This window comes from Microsporum canis, genomic scaffold, assembly GCF_000151145.1.
Source record: "Microsporum canis CBS 113480 supercont1.3 genomic scaffold, whole genome shotgun sequence".
NCBI classification, from domain to species: Eukaryota; Fungi; Ascomycota; class Eurotiomycetes; order Onygenales; family Arthrodermataceae; genus Microsporum; species Microsporum canis.
In genome coordinates this window covers 1,822,807-1,842,517 of record NW_003299167.1, presented here as the reverse complement: position 1 = coordinate 1,842,517, position 19,711 = coordinate 1,822,807, and the positions used below count along the sequence as shown (strand labels likewise).

General features: G+C 46.1%; 8 protein-coding genes across 8 annotated transcripts; 6 read left to right on the top strand and 2 right to left on the bottom strand.

Annotated features, from left to right (window-relative positions):
- Positions 1–1,540: 1,540 nt before the first annotated feature.
- On the top strand, positions 1,541–4,057 carry MCYG_03534 (RNA-binding protein Nrd1; the record flags this gene model as incomplete). Its single annotated transcript, XM_002847982.1, has 1 exon — positions 1,541–4,057. The coding sequence occupies one exon, from the start codon at positions 1,541–1,543 to the stop codon at positions 4,055–4,057; it is 2,517 nt and encodes an 838-aa protein (XP_002848028.1).
- Positions 4,058–5,095: 1,038 nt separating this feature from the next.
- On the top strand, positions 5,096–6,918 carry MCYG_03533 (conserved hypothetical protein; the record flags this gene model as incomplete). Its single annotated transcript, XM_002847981.1, has 4 exons — positions 5,096–5,162; positions 5,184–5,228; positions 5,331–6,659; positions 6,722–6,918. 4 exons carry the CDS (start codon positions 5,096–5,098, stop codon positions 6,916–6,918), a joined length of 1,638 nt encoding a protein of 545 aa, XP_002848027.1.
- Positions 6,919–7,712: 794 nt separating this feature from the next.
- On the top strand, positions 7,713–9,004 carry MCYG_03532 (uncharacterized protein; the record flags this gene model as incomplete). The annotated part of the gene is made up of 2 exons (XM_002847980.1): positions 7,713–8,445; positions 8,511–9,004. 2 exons carry the CDS (start codon positions 7,713–7,715, stop codon positions 9,002–9,004), a joined length of 1,227 nt encoding a protein of 408 aa, XP_002848026.1.
- A 469-nt stretch (positions 9,005–9,473) lies between these two features.
- Positions 9,474–10,595, top strand: MCYG_03531 (conserved hypothetical protein; the record flags this gene model as incomplete). The annotated part of the gene is made up of 4 exons (XM_002847979.1): positions 9,474–9,730; positions 9,799–10,089; positions 10,154–10,231; positions 10,295–10,595. The coding sequence occupies 4 exons, from the start codon at positions 9,474–9,476 to the stop codon at positions 10,593–10,595; spliced, it is 927 nt and encodes a 308-aa protein (XP_002848025.1).
- Positions 10,596–11,013: 418 nt separating this feature from the next.
- On the bottom strand, positions 11,014–11,760 carry MCYG_03530 (glutathione transferase; the record flags this gene model as incomplete). Its single annotated transcript, XM_002847978.1, has 1 exon — positions 11,014–11,760. One exon carries the CDS (start codon positions 11,758–11,760, stop codon positions 11,014–11,016), a length of 747 nt encoding a protein of 248 aa, XP_002848024.1.
- Positions 11,761–13,470: 1,710 nt separating this feature from the next.
- On the bottom strand, positions 13,471–14,373 carry MCYG_03529 (conserved hypothetical protein; the record flags this gene model as incomplete). Its single annotated transcript, XM_002847977.1, has 2 exons — positions 13,471–13,743; positions 13,768–14,373. The coding sequence occupies 2 exons, from the start codon at positions 14,371–14,373 to the stop codon at positions 13,471–13,473; spliced, it is 879 nt and encodes a 292-aa protein (XP_002848023.1).
- Positions 14,374–14,461: 88 nt separating this feature from the next.
- MCYG_03528 (uncharacterized protein) lies at positions 14,462–14,974 on the top strand (the record flags this gene model as incomplete). The annotated part of the gene is made up of 3 exons (XM_002847976.1): positions 14,462–14,501; positions 14,533–14,848; positions 14,875–14,974. 3 exons carry the CDS (start codon positions 14,462–14,464, stop codon positions 14,972–14,974), a joined length of 456 nt encoding a protein of 151 aa, XP_002848022.1.
- Positions 14,975–16,105: 1,131 nt separating this feature from the next.
- Positions 16,106–16,921, top strand: MCYG_03527 (uncharacterized protein; the record flags this gene model as incomplete). Its single annotated transcript, XM_002847975.1, has 4 exons — positions 16,106–16,140; positions 16,393–16,418; positions 16,493–16,533; positions 16,670–16,921. The coding sequence occupies 4 exons, from the start codon at positions 16,106–16,108 to the stop codon at positions 16,919–16,921; spliced, it is 354 nt and encodes a 117-aa protein (XP_002848021.1).
- Between the last annotated feature and the right edge of the window lie 2,790 nt (positions 16,922–19,711).

Below are 19,711 nucleotides of genomic sequence, written 5' to 3'. Positions count from 1 at the left end.
ACAGACAGCATCCACGCCTTTGAGCCGTTTGTTTTTTGATCAGGAGAAACTGAGTTGAAGCTACGTTTGATCGATCCGCTCAGCATCACCAGGGCCGGTCCCTGACTTTCCCCTATCAGGCTCTAGTGGTAATTAAGACCCATGGCCATACCCACCAATGGCCGGGATGATGCCATGAGAAATTTTCCTGCACTTACAAAGATACATATATAGAGCACTCCATACATAATGCATCGCCATCGAGTTTGCCCAAGGGGGCCAATCAACAAGAGGAAAAAACCGCCGCAGACCTCCCTGGCCGCCTGCTCCCGAACTGAACCAGCGTGGTGGATACACATCTACAAGAGTACACACTTCCGTAAGTTGGGTTGGGTTGCGGTGCGCTTTCATGCTGTACGACGGGAGGGAGCTTAACCACATGGCTCGCACTGCTGTTCGTCCCCTTTGCAGCCTATCTGCTTGCCTCCCCCTTGTGGCATCTTAACTCATCTCGCTGCCCTGTTGTCCTTATTCCCCTTCCTGTGCCTGGTGAGCCAAGCGCCCATCCCTGGTATTTTATCGTATCGAGGCAGGTACCAAATACCAGTCCGGGGTGATGATGGACACGCAGTTTCGCGTGGTTGCTGCCTGTAATTTTGGTAATCGCAATACGACTAGTCCTCTCAATCCACTTCTTTTCTTGGTGCTTTTTTTTTTTCTTCACTTTCTCTCTCTTCCTTTTCTCTCCCTTTTGATATTCTCTCTCTCTTCCTCCTTTTTCTTCTTCTTCTTCCCCTTCTTCTTCTCTCTTCCTCTGCCTCCTGCTTGCCTTGCCTTTGCAGGTCTCCATTCTTCTCATTCTATTTTTTCGCCTCCTTTTTCTCGTTCATTCATTAACCCTTTTTATTTATTTTCTACTTTCCTTCTTCGGCTTCCTCCCTTTGCTTCGATTCTTGCTTGTTTTGGTTGCATCATCGAGGATATCATCTATAGTAATGCTAACCCTCCTTCTTTCATCTTTTCATTTATAGTCTTCTCCCTTATTACTTGTTATTTTTTTTTCTCTCTCTATTTGCTCATCTGCTTAGTTTTACATATAACAGCAAGTTATATTTTGGCCGCCCTGACCCTGCGCTGGGTTGCTGAACCCAAGTTTCGATCGTTGATCCGTCTATAGTTCCGTCACCTACTTGCTTATTAGTCGGACTACCCTTCATATATCCCTGGAAACTTGCACACCATCTCGAACTACCCCGTAACTAGGCTGGCTTTCTAAATAATAGGGGCTTGAAAGGTCGAGGGCTTATCTTTTCTGGCGCGAGGCTATCTCATATTCTTGGTTAGTCAGTTCTTCTAGGGGTATATATACATTTATATGTCCGCTATAGAGGATGCTAACTAGTTTATATACACAATATAGGCCGGCAATAATCCTCCTGTTACTGACACCTCCAGGTATTTCTCATTTATATATACCTGATCGCCTAATAAATCCTTCAAAACGGCGGTACTACCACTCCTCAACCAGGACACTACTGTCCTTCCCCCACACCTGCTCGCCATGCAAGCGATTGACACCGGTCGTTTGATGCAGCCTGGTTCTAAAGTCTCCAGTAACGGAACTGAATCGACAGGTTTTTCTCACAACGCATACGCATCCAATCAGCCTCTGAGCTTCACCGACCGTAACTCACGAAGAGCCAATATCCCTGCTATCAATACCAATTCCACATCCTCAGTCTCTAAAGAACAACTCCCTTACAGTACTCAGTTCGACATGAACTTCGCACCTTTACTCCCATCCCAGCTTCTCCTTGGAAGCCCCTTCCAGCCGGGGACTCCCTCTGCTTTTGCCTCACCGCAGTTTGGGAATTTTCCAGGATTCTCACAGTCTAATCAGAATGTTGGGCAGAGTCATCAGAATCAGCTCAACAGCCCGACACAGGCACAGCATGGTGCCCTATCCCCTCAGATGTACCAGAGCTTGATGTCTCCTGATGGCATGGGAGGTTCTCCACTACTGGGAGGCCCCCATTCCCCTATATCAGGGCTACCAGCATTTGCCGGTGCGTTTGCACCAAGCCCACAACTTCAATCTGGTCACGGTATCTTGTCAGGAACCAGTCGAACCGTATATCTAGGAAACTTGCCCCCAGAGACCACCTCTGAAGAAATTTTGGGTCACGTTCGAAGCGGTCAGATTGAGTCTGTTCGTCTCCTTCCCGATAAGAACTGCGCTTTCATTTCTTTCTTGGATAGTAGCTCTGCCACCCATTTCCATTCAGATGCTATTCTGAAAAAGCTATCCATCAAGGGCAACGATATTAAGATTGGATGGGGAAAGCCATCACAGGTTCCCACTTCCGTAGCACTTGCTGTCCAGCAATCAGGCGCGTCCAGGAATGTATACCTTGGAAACTTACATGAAGACGTCACCGAGGAGGAGCTACGTGAAGAGCTAGGAAAATTCGGTCCTATCGATACTGTGAAACTTGTGAAAGAGAAGTCTATTGGCTTTGTTCACTTTTTGTCTATCAGTAACGCAATCAAGGCTGTTACCCAGCTTCCTCAGGAACCCAACTGGCAACCTCCAAAGAGAGTATACTATGGCAAAGATAGATGTGCCTATGTATCAAAAACTCAACAACAAAATGCTGCACAATACCTAGGAATTGCTCCTGGCTACGCACACATGCTGAACTCTCATGACCGTGATCTTATCTCAAACGCCCTAGCTCAGCAATCAGTAGCCGCCGCCGCTGTTGCAACCACAGCCGGAGGTGTGAATAACCTTGGGAACAGGACCGTTTATCTGGGCAACATTCACCCAGAAACAACAATAGAGGAGATCTGTAATGTTGTCCGCGGTGGTTTACTGCATCACATCCGCTACATCCCAGACAAGCATATTTGCTTCGTCACATTCATTGACCCTACATCCGCTGCCTCTTTCTACGCCCTCAGTAACATTCAGGGCCTAATGATCCACAACAGACGGTTAAAGATTGGATGGGGCAAACATTCTGGTGCACTGCCACCGGCCATTGCCTTGGCCGTCAGCGGAGGCGCATCTCGCAATGTCTACATCGGCAACCTGGATGAAACCTGGACCGAGGAGCGCTTGCGCCAGGACTTTTCAGCATATGGTGAGATTGAACTGGTCAATGCACTGAGGGAGAAGAGCTGTGCGTTCGTAAATTTCACCAATATTGCCAATGCTATCAAGGCAATCGAAGGAATGCGAGGGTCAGAGGATTATAAACGATTCAAGATTAATTTTGGAAAAGATCGCTGTGGCAATGCACCTCGCCAGGTCAACAATAACCAGAATAGCAACCGCGTGGACGGCTCTAACAATTCTGTTAATGGAACCATTCAGTCAGGTGGCAACCAGAACGGACAGCAATCCAGCCCGACTCGGCCTGCTCTATCTCCCGTCACTGGTTCTTCTGGATCATTATCTCAAAATGGCCAGAGCAGAAACCCTCTGCATTCGATTGCAAACCCTGCCTCTCTCATAAACACGGGAAGCAATAACCCCTTGACCCTCTACCTCAACCAAGTTTCCCAGCAACAGAGCCGTGATCAGGAATCCCGCCTAAACAACTCTATGCAGTATCCCTCGCTCCAGCAACCTCAAAACTACGGCTCATCCCAGAGCAATCACGGCCATACCCATAGTCATAGCCACTTCAATGGAAGTAGCAACGGAGTGGTGGATAACGGCGCACCGGGCGAACCCCTCCTCCAGCACAAGCCCTCCCTCAACGGGCTCCTAAACGTTTCCAGCGCTTCAAGCGCTGCTCAGCAGCAGCACAACTCGACAAATGGAAATACGTTGAGTGTCCCGCGCGCCCAGCATTCTAGAACCGTCAGCTTGCCATCCTTTTCACAGGAACGCTTTGGCCAAGGCCCGCATTCACACATTCCATCACGGTCAGGCATGAATCATCAGACCCAAGGGAGCTTCTCTGGCTTCGGTGGGCTTGGAGGGCTGAACCATAGTGGATTTGGTCTCTCTATCACCAATGAAGGATCTCTTCCTGGATGGGCTGAGGAAGAGATTGGAGCCAAATAATTCTTGTCTGCTTACTCCCTTCACACCAACTGTATTAATTAAACGATCTTTACTCTTTTCCGCTTTCGATTTATCCGCCACATTTTTGTTTGTGGACCTCCTTTTCTATGCATTTAACTCCATGTCCTTGTTTTCCTTTTTCTTTTCGTGTTTTGACTACCACCTTACCCTAATTACTCCTTTACCCTCAATATCCCTTTAATACGCCATATTTCCTTTATTTTTTTTTTTTTTTTTTTTGTTTTTGTTTGGATGTTATTCCCCTGTTTGATTTTCTGCTCTTTAATTCCGATATGCACCAACATCAACCTTTACTGAAATTTTAATGCGCTTCACAACAATCATGTACCTTCACTTGTGACAGCGGCTTTTAGGGTCATGCTTCGTTTCTGGCCGGTTGGAATAAGAGGCGGGAAGATAATTCAGCTGCAAATATACATTGCTCATGAGCTCATTATTCATTATCTCTTTATACCTCTTGTGATTCCCATTTTCGATTACCTGCATTCCATACTCACAACTCGCTGCATTTCGTGCTGCCCTTCCTTTGTTCGCTTTTAATTCTTCACCTTTTTCATTATCTTTTTTTTTGCTCACGATGCTCCTAATTGATCAAATACCCAATACTGATCAGCCTACCTAATAATCACTTGAGAACGGTATGAGCAAGGCTTGGTAGCGGTGGAAATCGGGTTGATGTATAATTAATAGGCCTCAGAAGTGGTCGATGAACGGATCTAATAAAAAGAATAAGAGAATGAAGAACTACCAGAATTTATATATTTGATGTTGTTAACTTTCTACCCCTAGCTCTCTTAAAGCTCTCGTGAGGCTCTGGTGATGGTTAAATATTTAAGGTTAAACACGTGACTTCCGTTGACCCGCCAAAATTTCTTCCAACGTCAGTATAAAAAAACCCTCGACAAAGCCGAGGAGACAGGGCAGACTTTACATTATTTATCAATGTTTTATTAAAGAGTATACCTAGCTAATACTTGCTATTCCCCTTGACAAGCTGTAAAGTTTGGCTGCGTTAGAATGTCTCTTCCGCCTGAACGAATACGCATCAAACGACGGAGGGAGGATGAACCCGTTGAGACACTTTGTAAGTAATTATTATTACCAGCGCCACCATCTATGTCCTGTCACCTCTACGATCTCATACTTCTCAGTATGTTATATAATTTTTCTCCTGGTGATTTTATATTTCTACTCCGAAATAACCAGGACTAACAGCCAAATGCCCTTTTGCACGGCTTTATATCGATATTAGACATTCAATCAGATATCCACCAGCCCAAGAGGCGATTCACAGACTATGTTTTCCAACGAGTTGTTCTGCATGGTAGCAAAGATGGCAGTCGAGATGGCCTCGATGGCGGCTTAACGTCCGAGCATCAGCTAAGGGGGCGCGTTAAAGGCAATCGTGCTGTAACCGTCAGCCATCATGCCGCAGCCTCCGGGAATGCGGTAGACCATTCCGGCATTCCTATCATTACAACCCCATCGACGCGTGGCGATGTTACTAAATTGAAGCAGAAGCAGCCAAACACTCCAGAAGGAGAGGAGCATGACGGCACTGACAAAGAGTCAGCTAGAAGTGACTCACCGTCGCTAGCTACTTTAGCTAGCATACCTAGAGTTATTTCACCTGGTAAGAGGCCAGATACCATGCAAACTAATGGCTCTTCTATACGCCGTTTTCACCTAGAAGCACCGAGTTCTACAGATGATCTGGAGGATACCCTAGATGTACTTCACAGAGTTGGTGGGGGGATTCAGAAGAAGAGATCACGGAAAACGTCTAGTTACCGACCAGTTATTGTGGAGAACATAGTGGTTACCAATAAGAATGCCACGGACAAGACATCTACTTCAGCGAAGGAGTCTCTGGAAAGAAACCGCATGACTAGGCCTAAACCATTTAGTACGTCTTCGGGGAATCGACATACTGCCAACCAAGAACAAACAAGCGAAAGAACCCGGAAAGGGGAATCAATACTTGAAGACCCCAGCACATGGGACCATGACTCCGATAATCTTGCCAATGAACTGGCACGTATTGCTCTGGAGATGACAAATGACATCGAACCTTTGGGGAAGCCCCCTTCAGCTACAACGACCGGTACAATACGCTCAACTCCGCAGAAGCGGCCCCTGAAATATAAGCCGCATTTACCCAAGGTGCCTCGTGCAGGAGCACATCGGGATAATCACCACCATGAACATTCCATGCCACTTTGCGGGATATCTGACGGGGCGGATGTACGTGGAGTTACCATAGAAAGTAGAGATACCAACATAACTGAGAAAATCAAGAGTACCTATTTATCCGAAACCCGAGAGGAGAGGGTGAAATCTGAGATGGACGAAGACTCGGACTCTGGCTACGTCTTCGACGAATTTGTGAGGAGACCTGTGCATGATGTTGTTGCGGACCCGAGCATCCAATACTTTCGAGATGGGAAATGGGTTGAGGGGCAAGATGTTCCGAAAGATATCGGAATCGTTGTGATTACACAGGACGACTCTCATTTTTGGGACGCTATTGCTGAAGATGATGATGAGAAGGACTGGGATACAGAGGATGAGGACTCTAACGGTAAGTCCACACTTACTTCCTCCATCTGCATAGGCTAATATGTTTAATTTACTCTACTATAGCTGAAGATAATCCCGCAAACGAGTATCCGGATGAGGATCTCGACTTTGATGACGAGTACGGGGATAACGGCGCGATTTACAGGCGTTTCCGCATAAACGCGTCAGACGACGAGGAATATGATGCAGTAGAGTATGATATGTATGGGTATCGTGCTTATACTGGCAATATATATGGCGATAGTGACTCAGATAGTTGAACTACGCGTAATGAGTTACGGCTGCCTAGCAGTGGAACGGCATTCACGAGCGGCATTTTGATACAATGCACAACCGCTGCTGTGTCTTTGCATGACAAAATGAATGACCAACAAGGACTAATAATTCCACGGAAAACGGTTATCCTATCGGGAAATATCGACTCAGCCTCCTTCTAGCCAAGGAAGAGTCACTGTACCCCCCCAATGTGTTATGCAAACCCCTGTCCCCTTGTTAGTTAATTATTTTTCTTGCCGCTCATCAACATCATGCAATGGATAAAAATTACTGGCTGAGAAGTGATGGTAGTTTTGGCCCCATTCCAACATATAATGCAAACCCCTGGCTAGTCGGGTATTTCTCTTGCCGCTCATCCAATATCAACGGTGTGCGGCGGGAAAGGAGAACTGAGCGAACCGTGATGGTATATTCAACCCCGTTCCAGAACAGAAGGTCACCCCTCCAGCGCCTAAGTGCTTGCCATCATCATGCGGTGTTTAGGGAGTACTGGCTGAGAAGTGACGATATCTTTGACCCACTTCCAACGTATTATACAACCCCCGGCGCCTAGGTGTTTCTCTTACCACTCACCATCATCACGCAATGGGGTAAGGAGCGACAGAACTTCTATTCCTAGAAATCTACTACGGAGCGCTACATTATAAAATGGTCTCTAGTTCTCCGTACAGTCCTTCACCACCAAACACTTTATACACTCATTCACTGCTCATATTTGCCTTCCCTTTGATCTTCAGTATCAAGCTACCCATAACCCCCATTTCGTCAAGAACTCAACATGCCTAAGCAAAAGGGCTATTCAAGCCAACCCGAAGTTGTGGTAAAACCCCTGACGGCAAAGGATGTCACCCTCCAACCTCTAATAATGTACTGCAACGAAAGTGGACGCCATGTCAAAAGCAGCTCGTTGCATCAGACATGGTTCACCGGCGCCATTAAAGTGTGGGACAGCTTCGAGGACGAGGTTACCCATACTTTTTCGAAAGTTATATGGCTCCAATACCCGGACACCATCGCGTATGACCTACCAAAAGCTGGAATTAGTGAATTCCATATAGGCGCCAGCGAACATTTCCTCTGTGGGGAGGAGATTTCAGTCAGCGGACGATGGGTTCAGCATGCCCTCCATCCCATGTCCGCTGTCAGTAAGGTCTTGGAGTTTGGTATGGTGTTTGGAGACTGGAAAGCGACTGCGAAAAGAGACGATTTCTTCCAGGTCGCAGGAACCGATTCAAACACTGGTAAATCCGTCAACCTCGGCCAAAGCGAAAATCCTACAAACAAAGGCAAAGGCCGAGCTGTGGATATTTCCGATAACTTGAATGTAGATGAAGACCCGATAACAAGTCGAAAGAAGAATAACCTGATCCCTGATTATGCCCTGATGGTGGCGAGTGATGGTGCACCGCGTGCTGTTGGGGAAGCAAAGACTCATTGGAAACAAAATTTTCTTACCGGATGGGATAAATTTGTGGACAACAAAGATGAAGGGTTCATGAGGCATCTCCTCGGTAAGCTACCAGTCGCATTCTTTATTTCTTTTACGACATCGTTACTGACAACAAACAACCAATAGGTCAGGTAGGAAACTACATGATCGAACTTGAGCTAAAATACGGATTCTTGACGAGTTACAATTACACATTCTTCCTCAAAAGAGAGAATGAAGGGGGGAGGGAAACCATCTACTGTTCAAGGCCAATTCCGTACAATGCGACCTCGAGTAGCGAGCATAAAATATCGGTTCGCCAGGGATTACTTTTCCTGCAGCACTGTGTGCAGGGAGATGGATGGTACGCCGAGAAAATTTCAGAGACAGGTATCGTCAAGAAGAAAAAAGGAGAGTCAGCCAAGGAGGTGAGAGAGAGAATGAATATTGCTGTGGCAAAGAATAAAAAGGGCAGTCAGTCCGCCGCGAGTTTTGCTGAAGATGATGAAGAACAACTGGCCAGGAAACTCGCAGGTATGGATATTCAGGGACCCACAACTCGAAGCCGTGCTCGTTTTGCCGAGCCTCTTGAGACTGAGGGTAATAAGCCTCGCTCTTCTGGCGGGAAATCAAGAAAGTGAACTCGAAGATGAGCGTGGAATGGGGAGTTGGTTGGATCAAGCTGTAGTGGCCTCGTTGTATTTTGTTTCGTAACTTTTTCTCAGTGGTATTTTACATCAAATCAGCCCATATATACGTATAACAAGTTCAACCCAAACAATAGTAACCGTAATGATAACAGTAATGGGGCTGAAAAGGTGGATAATATTTCTTTTTGGCTGCTTGGCACGGAGAAGACCAATGGCGGTTGGGTTCTGCCTAAGCGCCCAAAATGTTACTAAACGACATGCACCATCCCTGGAATATACATACATGGGTACATATATGTTACGGTGGAACATAAATAACTCCGGTGGATGCCTGGCGGCAAGCTTCTTATATTTAATAAAGTGTTTTGACTGCAACATCTGGTCTTCCTTGAGTCTCTTAACCTTCCCCCCCCCGAGAGCACATATTTCGTATTGTGGAGATAGTGAGTCTGTCTGCACGATGAATGTCGACGAACTGGATGGAGATCTTTGGGAGCTGCATTGCGATAGGTCATCCTTTGAAGTGCCAAATTATTCTTCCATCAGGACTGATACCGCTAAATGGAAGCTTGGTCCCATTTTCTCTGAACGCGAAACTTATGACGAAGACGACGAGCTCTTCGACGACTTCATCACTGAGGTTGCTGGTGTTTGCGTGGCAACTCAGGTCGAAGGGCCTACTCCTGGGGTCCAGGGTATAGCAAAGATAAGAATGCAGTAGGTGTCAGGTCCTTAAAGTCTTTTTATCTTTGCAAACTGGAAAATCTATTAACAAACCTACACAGGATTCCTAATGACTACGAGATTCCTGCACCTACCAAGCCGCAAGATTCTAGCTATCGCACCGCTACGGAAGTTCTGAACCTAAAGGAACTGACGGAGCGTGGAAGTACATGTACACCGAAGCTTCTGGATCTTGGGCTTTTCGAGCAAACAAGGAAAGAGGACCCTCTGCCCGGTGGCTTCATGACATTTATCGTAATGGAAAGGTTACCTGGACGAAACTTGGTCAATTTTGATTTATTGCCAATGTCTGAAAGAGATCAGGTCAGGCTAGCTTTTGCTAAAGCAATACGGTAAGTGATCTCTACCCCTTTTCCTCATTTGTCGCGACCTAGGTCCTAATTCTTCTACTATTAGTGAATTCTATGCCATGGGATGTGTTCACGACGACCCCGACCGCCGTAACTTGATGTGGGACCCTGAGAACAAAAAGTGGTATGTGTAGTGAGTCAGTCCTATTTCAGCAGTGTTTTACTGACATCCTTATTTCCTGTACAGTTACATAATTGACCTTGAAGATGTACGTCAACTTGACTCCGATGTTAAGCGGAAGACGTTTACGCCGGAGTTAGATTTCCATGACTGGGCCATTGCCGGCCCTGAGGTAAACACGCATTTGAAGGGCCTCGACCCAATGGTCCCGTATGGTGGAAAGTACATCGAGGACCCTGGTGATGAGGCCCTTGAGAAGATGGCCAAAGACGCAGCTGGAAAGGAGTTATTGTTTTTGACGTATCGGGATATGAAACATTGTTTACCCCCTCGTAAAAAGGGTTCTGATAATGAACCAGCTAGCTAGTCCATGTTATAGGCTCTCTGGCCCATCTAACTATGCTACTGCAATCTTGGTTGGCGGCGAGAGAGGAAGTAATCTACCAGTTTCTATTTATACGAGTACATCATGATAGTATGTTGAATTCAAAAAGTGTACGCAACCAGTTCTATTCTATAATATTCTTAGAGGTATATATTAACCTCTTGGAAGTATACTTCATACATTATTGGTCAACCAGCAGTTAGCTCTGCCAAGCCGCTCCGCTCCACTCCGCTCCGCCCAGTCATAAATTATGTTTTAACTTTCAATTTAAACTGCGGCCAGCTGCCCAGCACACTCGTTGAAGAAATGTCTGTATTCGTTAGCAGGTAATCTAAACCACTAATAGATTTCTGCTTCGAAAAACATCCAACTAGCTACATACACATAATAACCATATTAGCTACTGATTCTCCTCCTCTCTAGCCTTCGCCATATTCTCCTCAGCAGCTTTAATGAGCGGGTCAGCTTCAGCATAGAACTCCTTAAGCAAGCGTGCAAGGGAAGGGCGAGCCTCTATCCGCTTCATCCAAGCCATCATATTCGGGAATTCAGTCTCAGGGTCAAGTTTACCCTTCCATACCACCTTAGTGGGGAAGATCTGCCACGGGAGAAGCGCCAGGTCCACATAGGTGCACTTCTCACCCATAATATAGCTCCGTGGACCTTTGCCATCACCACCGTCCTCGCTGCCAGCAAGCCATTTTTCCAAGACAGTCGTCACGCGATTGATCTCATTGTAATACCGGTCTACCGCACTTGGGACCTTCTCAGGGTGATACGATAGAAACCAGAAATACTGGCCGAAGTAAGGGCCTTGCCCAGACATTTGGAAGTGAAGCCATTGGTTTGCAAGGTAGTATTCGTTGCTGTCTCGAGGGAAGCCGATTTTATGGTCTTTGTCGTACTTGTCAACAAGATAACTGACGATTGCACCTGATTCCCAGATTTTCAAGTCGGTGTTTGGGTCATAAAGGGCAGGGGTACGGCCGTTGGGGTTGATTTTGGTAAACGGTGCTTGTTTTCTTTCCGCTACAGAGACCTGCTCGGTCTCATAAGGGAGCCCGAGCTCTTCGAGGACAAGAGCAACCTTGAACGGGTTGGCTGGGAAAGTGCCTCCATATAGTTTCAGTGGCTTAATAGTAGACATGATTGCTGGATTCTTTGCGGAATTGGGTGTTTTGGTGTTTGTAATGTGGGTGTTTCGCTGATTTGGTAGTTCCATTTTCTATCATCTGGTGGGAATGATGTCGCTTTATATACCCCAATCCCTACGCCCAGCTTCCTTGTCTTCATAATAAACCGAAGGCTTGCCCTTGGAGCTCCCTAATGTGACGCGTCCGTGAGAAACTGCGATTAATCTCAGGTTTCGTCCGATGCTTCCTCAAAAAGGTCCGACCTTCGTCCGTGGCACCGGGCAACATTTATCAGCAAGGCCACTTGTTCACTTTGCTCGGCCTCAAGACCGACAATCAGCGCCGATCGACTGTCGTACCTGGTGATGATGGCTTTATTGCTGAGAAATCCAGTGTTGGGTTGTGTCCCAAGCCATAATATCTGTCTGTCATGGCCAAGACCTGGAGGCAATTCTCAACGGCATCAGGCTGATCCACTTGAGATGCGGAAAGATTGCTAGCATGTCAATCAGCAATGATTCTGGCGGCTCACAACATCGAGCAGGAAGATATAAATCGGCACCAAGTTAAGAGGGGGACATTTAATCATTCATAGATACCTTCAATAACTAGTTTTTGGGTTGTAGAGAAGAACGCAACCCAACCTCAGTTGGCGGTTTGCGTTGATTAGCAGAGCGCATAAATATCTTGTCCTAGATACGCCCAAATACATGTCAAATATGTATGCGCTTCGTCAGACAAGCATTCCACAGCCATTATACACGCTGGCTGAGATAAGAATAGCAACTACACGCATAAAATAATTAAGGATAACCGTTTGACCCATCGATGGCCACTGACTGTTACCGCGAGGAAGGGTATTTCGTGCATAAATCTATTTTCCTTTATGCGTGTGTCGGTGGTAAGGCGGATATCGATACTGTTAATGTATTTTTTTTTTTTTTTTTATTCAAGCTAGTTAATACAATGTGGTTATCATTTTTATAGCCGGCACCCTCAAGTAGTTACCAAATCCCATTGCCCGCCCCATCCCGCCTACAAGCCAGTAAGAGATAATAAAAAGCAAAGGAAGAAGGTAGAGAAGGTGTTACATATAAAGGAAACGAGATGAGAACCCCCAGGATTCAAGCTTGGAGACGTATGGCAATCATCAAGGTGGGTTGACAGCTTGCTTCGTCATATTGCGAATAAGGGGTTATAAGCGTAGCCTATGCAGTGATAACAACCAAGCCGATGGGTAATTATGAAACCACGTAAAATAATGTAAGAAAGGCTGAAACTGAAGCGTTGGAGAACACTGAGACAGAAGGTAGAATAATAATAAACAAGAAGTGTACGAAGGGGATATCGGGTCTTGCGTGTCCCGCCAGGAGCACTTATTTACATGCCAGATTCTGAGAACTTTTCTCTTTTCCTCTCGTGACATGATGTAGTATAGGGGGTAATAAAAGGGTATATATAAAGGATAAAAAGAAGGATAAAAAGAAGGATAAAAAGAAGGATAAGGGGTGCTTTGCGAGAGAACGACCGTGAGTGTGTCGAGTTATTTGTTCCCTTAGCTTACCCAAGAAAGGAAAGATTATCATTAAGGCATAAGTCATTTCACGCGTAGCATCATTATATTGGATCCAACCGCCAACGACAAAAGGGAAGGGCGAAGAGATTCAAGTTCTCAATAGCCCCAACAGGCACAGCCAAAAAAAAGGGGGGGTACACACTCTCTCTTACTGCTTCATCCAAGGGAAACGGGTGCCCGTCCAGCGAACCACTCCATAGGCTGGTCCCTCGTCGTTGAAACGGCAATTGGACCCGCTATAGCTTTGACCTTTCTCTCTGCCTTCAGAGTCACTACCGGTATCACCGCCAGCCGTGGAGGAAGCTGCTGCTGCACTCCGCTTTCTCCGCTGTTCTCGTAAGGTGGGGCAGTTCTTTTCCTTTATGAAGCGGTAATACTTGCACTGAATTCCTTGGAAGCCAGTCCGTTGACGGTTTGGAAACTGAGCATTGAAACATTCACGAACTTGTTTCCACTCCTGGCCTAGGTCAACTCGATGGTACCAAATGAAGTACATCTCTTCTTCATCGTACTTTGGGCGCGGTGGTCGACGGCGTTCTGGGACCGCAGCAGATGACGTTCCGCTGGATACGGAAGGGAAACGTTCCCTTCTGTAGGGCCTTGGGGAGGAAGTGGGTGATACAGGGCCCTTATTAAGGCCGTTGACGTTGCTGTGCCCTGTGCTGTGGTGATGATGGTGATGGTGATGGGTGAAATGATAGCTGTCGGAGATTGCAGATGTGGGCTCTGGTCGTCCATCGTAGGAACCAAAACCGGTGTTTAGATAGTGAATCGGGTGAAAATGGGTTTGGTTGTAGCCCTGAAATGATGCTTTTATAGGCGTTGAACAGGTGCTACTAATAGTAGTCGAGGATCCACTGGAGTATCTCTCACGGCGGTCTGGATAGTCCATATACGTTGCCGATTCGTGTAGAGACCGAGGTACACAGCGCGGGCTATACGCTGATGCACTGACACTGCTCGTTGGATTGAGCAGTGTGTCAATAGCGATACGTTTTGACGACTCTGTCGGTGATCTTGGGGATGGTAAACCGTATCTTGTCGACTCCATGTTGAAAAAAAGGGGGCGTTCAACAATCTCCTTCTCGGGGAGGGTGAACCAAGTATCAAGTATAGTAGGTATGTTGCACTCTTAGGGGATGCAAAGAATGAAGAGGATGAGAGGGTGGTGGGATAGAGGTGTATAAGAAGGAAGAACAGGCTGAAAGAGTGGGTAGGTGGGCGAGGGTTCCAATCAAGGGAATTTATGCAATTTTGCAAGTTGGATGCGGGCTAATAATGGTGGGCGCGGAGATAAGTGTGCCTAATCACTTTTGCGATAGACGCCCGAGAGACCGGTTACGCAACCGAAACGTGGGTTTCCGGGTCTTTTTGCGAAATGCAACCCTCTTGAAGGTACTGCTCTTCTTTCTGCTGTTGGTAGAGAGGGGTAGAGGAAACGGTTACCACAGCCACGTTGATGAGCCACACCCGTGGTTGTTTGAATGCAGGATGTTTTGCGTAAAATGGGCAAGGAAAAATATGAAGTAGAGGAAGCGTTGGTTGCTCAAAGAAGATCCTCTGACGCCTTCTATAAGTTGGGAAATGTTCCTCAAACGTGGAGCGGCGTATCTTTGTGTGTTGCCCACTCCACCGACGGTTTTGTGATGTAACAGCAGCAGTTGGGCCAAATAGGATAAGAGAAGAAGAGATGTTGTAATATCGCCTCCACTTTTATCTTCTTCCTCCTGTTTTCGCCTTTTCTTCAGGGTATTGGTAGGTGGTATTCTTTGTTATAGAGGGTTCCGTGGTGCTCTCCCGATATCTAACCTTTCTTCCCCTTTTTATGAAAAGGGACCCTGTGCCCTTTATGTATGCAGTCTTGATCCCGCCAGTTTGGTATTGTAGTCACTTGCACCTCAAGGACAGCTTTTGAAAAGTATATCTCGATGAGGAAGTATATAGTACTTATATGTTAAAGAAAGTTTCCTGGGGGGTATAGCGGAGCTGAGCCAGAGTGGTCAAGGGAGAAAAAAAAACCATATATATGTGTAAAGTCGATCCCTGAGGCAAGGTACCGAAACGGAATTTTCCGTAATAACTTCTTAGCGACTGATTGAAAAAAATAAAAAGTGGGACAGACTTGCTCCGGTATTATTTCTTCGCATTTATTACCTCTTCTTCTCGCTGATTTTTGACAAGGCTGCGAGTAGGCGGTACCAGTCTTCTGGGAATATCAAGGCAACCATAGGATAGGGGGAGGCGGGGAGCAGCGATGCCTGGCGCCTAAGGGGGGGCAAATGCAGTAATTGAAAAAAAAAAAAAAAAAAAGCAATGAACTAGGAAAGAGAAAAGCAAGAAGAGGACGCGGCAAGAAACGTGGAGGGCGTACTGCTCTGATAATACGGTGAGTAGATGCACAGTCACTAATGAGTTGTCAATGAGAGCCAACTTCATGCGTATAAATCTGGCAACTCGGCCATCCAGTGTAGAGAATATGCCAGTTGAATTCTAGACCAGGGAGGACCAGGATACAAAAGAAGGGCAATGGAGACAGCGGGACAGCAACAGACAAGGGAACTGAGTCAGGGAACCGTAAAGAGGGACGGATGCTTTCTTTTCTTTTTCTTTTTTTGAAAATATCACACCTGGAGGAGAAACAAACAGGCAGGATATGTGTGTGAGGGTAGGGACAGCAGATAGAGAGCCATGGGCCCCAGTAGCAGCCTTGTCGGTACTCCGTATATATGGATTGGACCATGCTTGCATGCATAGACGCAGTTGAGTATTATTATTACGGGATCATGGCATATACCTGTGCATCCACAGCACAATCAAGGTCCCAGCTAATTAGCCCGTCAGTTATAAAAGGTGGAGAGAAGGAAGACTGCAGAGGGAAAAGAAGCCTCCAAAAGTGGGTGTCAATATAAAACCTATGTATGGGTCAACAGACGGCTCCGTGTACTAGAGAGGGCCATGGTAGGGAGAAGAAGGTATTATATTGAAGGATCCAATATATCTTGCGCCCTACTCTCTCTCTCTCTTCGTAGCCGCTTCTTCTTCATTCTCTCGGCATGACCGTCTGAAATAGAGAGACCAAACCCCCTCCATCTCTCGGTATGCAAAAATGGGACAGAGAATATGAACCTGCTAGTTTCTGCTTCTCTGATCCACTGGCAACCTTTTTTCAGTCTCCATCAATGAGTATGCTTGGTTGAAAGCCGCGGCGCAGGTTCGTTGATAAAAAATTATATCCCGACGAGGTTTCTTTTTGATTTTTATTTCTTTTTTTTTTCTTTTCATTTTTTATACTTGAATAATACAGAGTATTTAACGGTATTTTACCAATACGATACAATACAGACTAGTTTCCTTTCCAGATCAGGAATCGTGAATACGAAAGCGAACTTCACGTTGAAAAACTGCATCTCTTTGCCCCCCTTGATGCGTTTACGAAGACTAGTTGCGACTTCAATTATCTAGAAGTTCGATGGAAGCCCGCGTCGACCTGCTTCGTCTGGACGCTGGGAGCCAACAGAGGAGATCGAACGATAGGCGGACCGAAATGGCTGTTGGATAATATAAGCTACATATATACCCTCTTGCCCCCATGGGTTTAGCCAGGGATTTCTCGCGTTTTAGGCAAATCAGAGCACAGATAAAGACGAACTGTTGGCTCCTTCGCCATCTAGGATTTTTTATTTCTCAAAAATAAAAAAATAAATAAAATAAACCAGAAGAGAAACCGATCTCGGAGGCCTCCATTCGCCAGGCAAGTTTTCTTAGATTAGCCTATTCAGATCGGCTACGAGCTTTTGCTGAAGATTAGTGTGAAACACAACATCATGCGCATTTCTCGAGATATCATGACTCTGGACTGAATGTTCTGCGCCTTTATGCAGATTTCGGCAATGTTGGCTGTGGACAAGATGTTATTCGACGTTATTTGAATACCCTGGCAGCGTTACATCATCTCGCTTCCAGTATTCTCTTCCCCTTGCTATATGTAACGAAGGTTAAACTGGGCTGTCTCTCCCATTACTGCGGGTTGTCTAACCGAGTTGTACTGCCGTGTCCCATTTCCTCCCATTCTGACACGCTGTGGTCGTACTTGGGCGTGATTTGTGCAACACGAGCAGGCGGTCCATCCTGGCTGATACTGGAGGTGAATAAACTGGAAAACGGGGCGTCCCGTCCGGATGCTTGATTACAGGTAGGTAGCGCGTTTATGAATAGGAGGCTTTGACATAATGGTAGGTAGGTTGGGAGTTAAATTTTACGTACGGAGAACTCCGTATGAGGCTTATTCACTCTGGAATAGCAGTATACACTTTTTGGTCTTATATAAAATTATGCAAGTACATATGGAGTATGTGGGCTTATTCATTATACAGTGATGCCCGGGGTTCTTGACCCGACTCTGTGTTAACCGTTGGCCCTGATGGTAGAGTTTTTATGCCAAACATATTTTAAATCGCTCATGCCTGTCGTCGACTCCTTTCTTTCATGCACATGTAACACGTGTGAGTTGATGTGCTGGATCCATCCCTTTCCTCAGTGCCGGCAAGCCTTATACGGGGTATATTCTATATCTTCAACTACAAAGGCAAGAGGTTGGGCTTCAAGACATTGTTTTAACTATATGGAGTAATAGACACTCGGGCTAAGTATCCAGCAGCTCCATAACTTTAACTCTTTCAATAGTCTCGTGTATCCAAGTTAGGGTTGAGAGCTACTGACATAATAATTGGCGGACGGGGCTCAACTGAAGAGCCTTTTTTTTCTTTTTTACCTCTTCTCTTCGACTTCAACTTCCAATACTGTGGAGTATCGATCTTGATCTGTGGGGCGGGCATGTGCAGGTTATGGAGATTTAACAAAAGCCCAGCTGTATACACGCTTACAGGATGACGAATAGTGTGTATACACAGTAACAAAAAAGTACGAGGTCATGCCCGAGAATGAAAAAAAAGGCATGCAAGATATACCCTTTTGGGCGTAGAGGAGGGGCGTATGATCATGAAGCAATCTGGGATGCCTTGAAATGAAGCAGAGATCCGAGCGAGAGGGCAGAAAATCATCTTCACGTCTGATCTGCTTGTGCGCATGTGCTGAAGCAGCTTGAAGAGCTAACCATGAATATAGCATGTCGATCATAAGCCTCCCGTCGGGGAATATAGATTATCAAGGGCATCCAAACGCCAGAGTCGGCACACGGAGGCCAGAAAGAAAGAAAAATCAGAAGCCAGACGAGGTCCGAAGAGACCCGATCAATGGCATATGGTCGTGGGGTGGATAGCGATGGAAATAAAACAAATAGATGAATGAATGAATGATATCCATGAGACAAATGTTGGATTTTTCATATACCTTTTACCCTGTCCCCCCTTGAAGGGCCGAGGAGGGCCGTTCGATGTCAGACCAGGCAAACGGAGACGGAATCGAACAAACGGAAAGGGAAGAGGGATAAAAATATGTGGCAATGTCTTGATATATATGCCCAAACCACTGTGTCGGTGTCAAGGTGGTATTTATCTGTCTCAAGAGAAGGAGTTTTCTCATAAGAGAAAAGGCTAAATGGCGAGGAACAAACGCGATGGTTGGATTTGCATCGTCAAGTAACCTCTATTGATCGGGTGCTATCGCGAGATCTTGTGAAAGAAAGCGTCGGAACTGTCGGATATTAGTGAAAAGGGGGAGACTTAAAAAAAAGAACCCCTGAAGAACTCAAGAAATCTTATAAATCAAAAAAAGGAAAAAGAAACAAGTAGAAGAAAGGTAAATGAAGTACAGATACATACTTGAAAGTCCAAGAAAGAGGCGTTGATAAAGGCAAGTATACCAATATTCCTGGAATGACCAGCTTCTCTCGACCGAATGAACCGTTTTCTTTTTGGCTTTCCATAACAAAGGAACGAATCACCAGCTATCTTGGGCATCCGGCTTAGCAGAGGCAAGAGAGTCGAGAGGGAATATACGGCTGAGTGCTCCAGGCTGGTAAAAATGCGTTGTGCAAGTTGAGGATTGTGGAGAGAGAGAGAGAGAGAAAAGAGGGTCCCTCTGGAGAAACGATCGGATGAACCGAGCTCCCTGACAAAACCCACACCACCCGTCTACAGGGCAAGGGGGAAGAAAAGGGAGAGGGGACCAGGAGATGGAACAAGGCCCGGAGTATAGAGTATAATCACGGGCCAAGTCTTTTCTGACATAGTATAATATATATGTATTGTGATGTGAGTTGGGTGGGGAGAACAGGGGAAATGGTGATAATGGCGCTGCTGGGGACATCCATAACCTAACCCCGAACAGGGGAATGGATAGTTAAGCCATACATAGTAACTGGTCCTTAGCACTGCCGTTAATATGGCCCTGCGCAACGAACCTTCTCCGTCAAAACGGAGGAAACATGC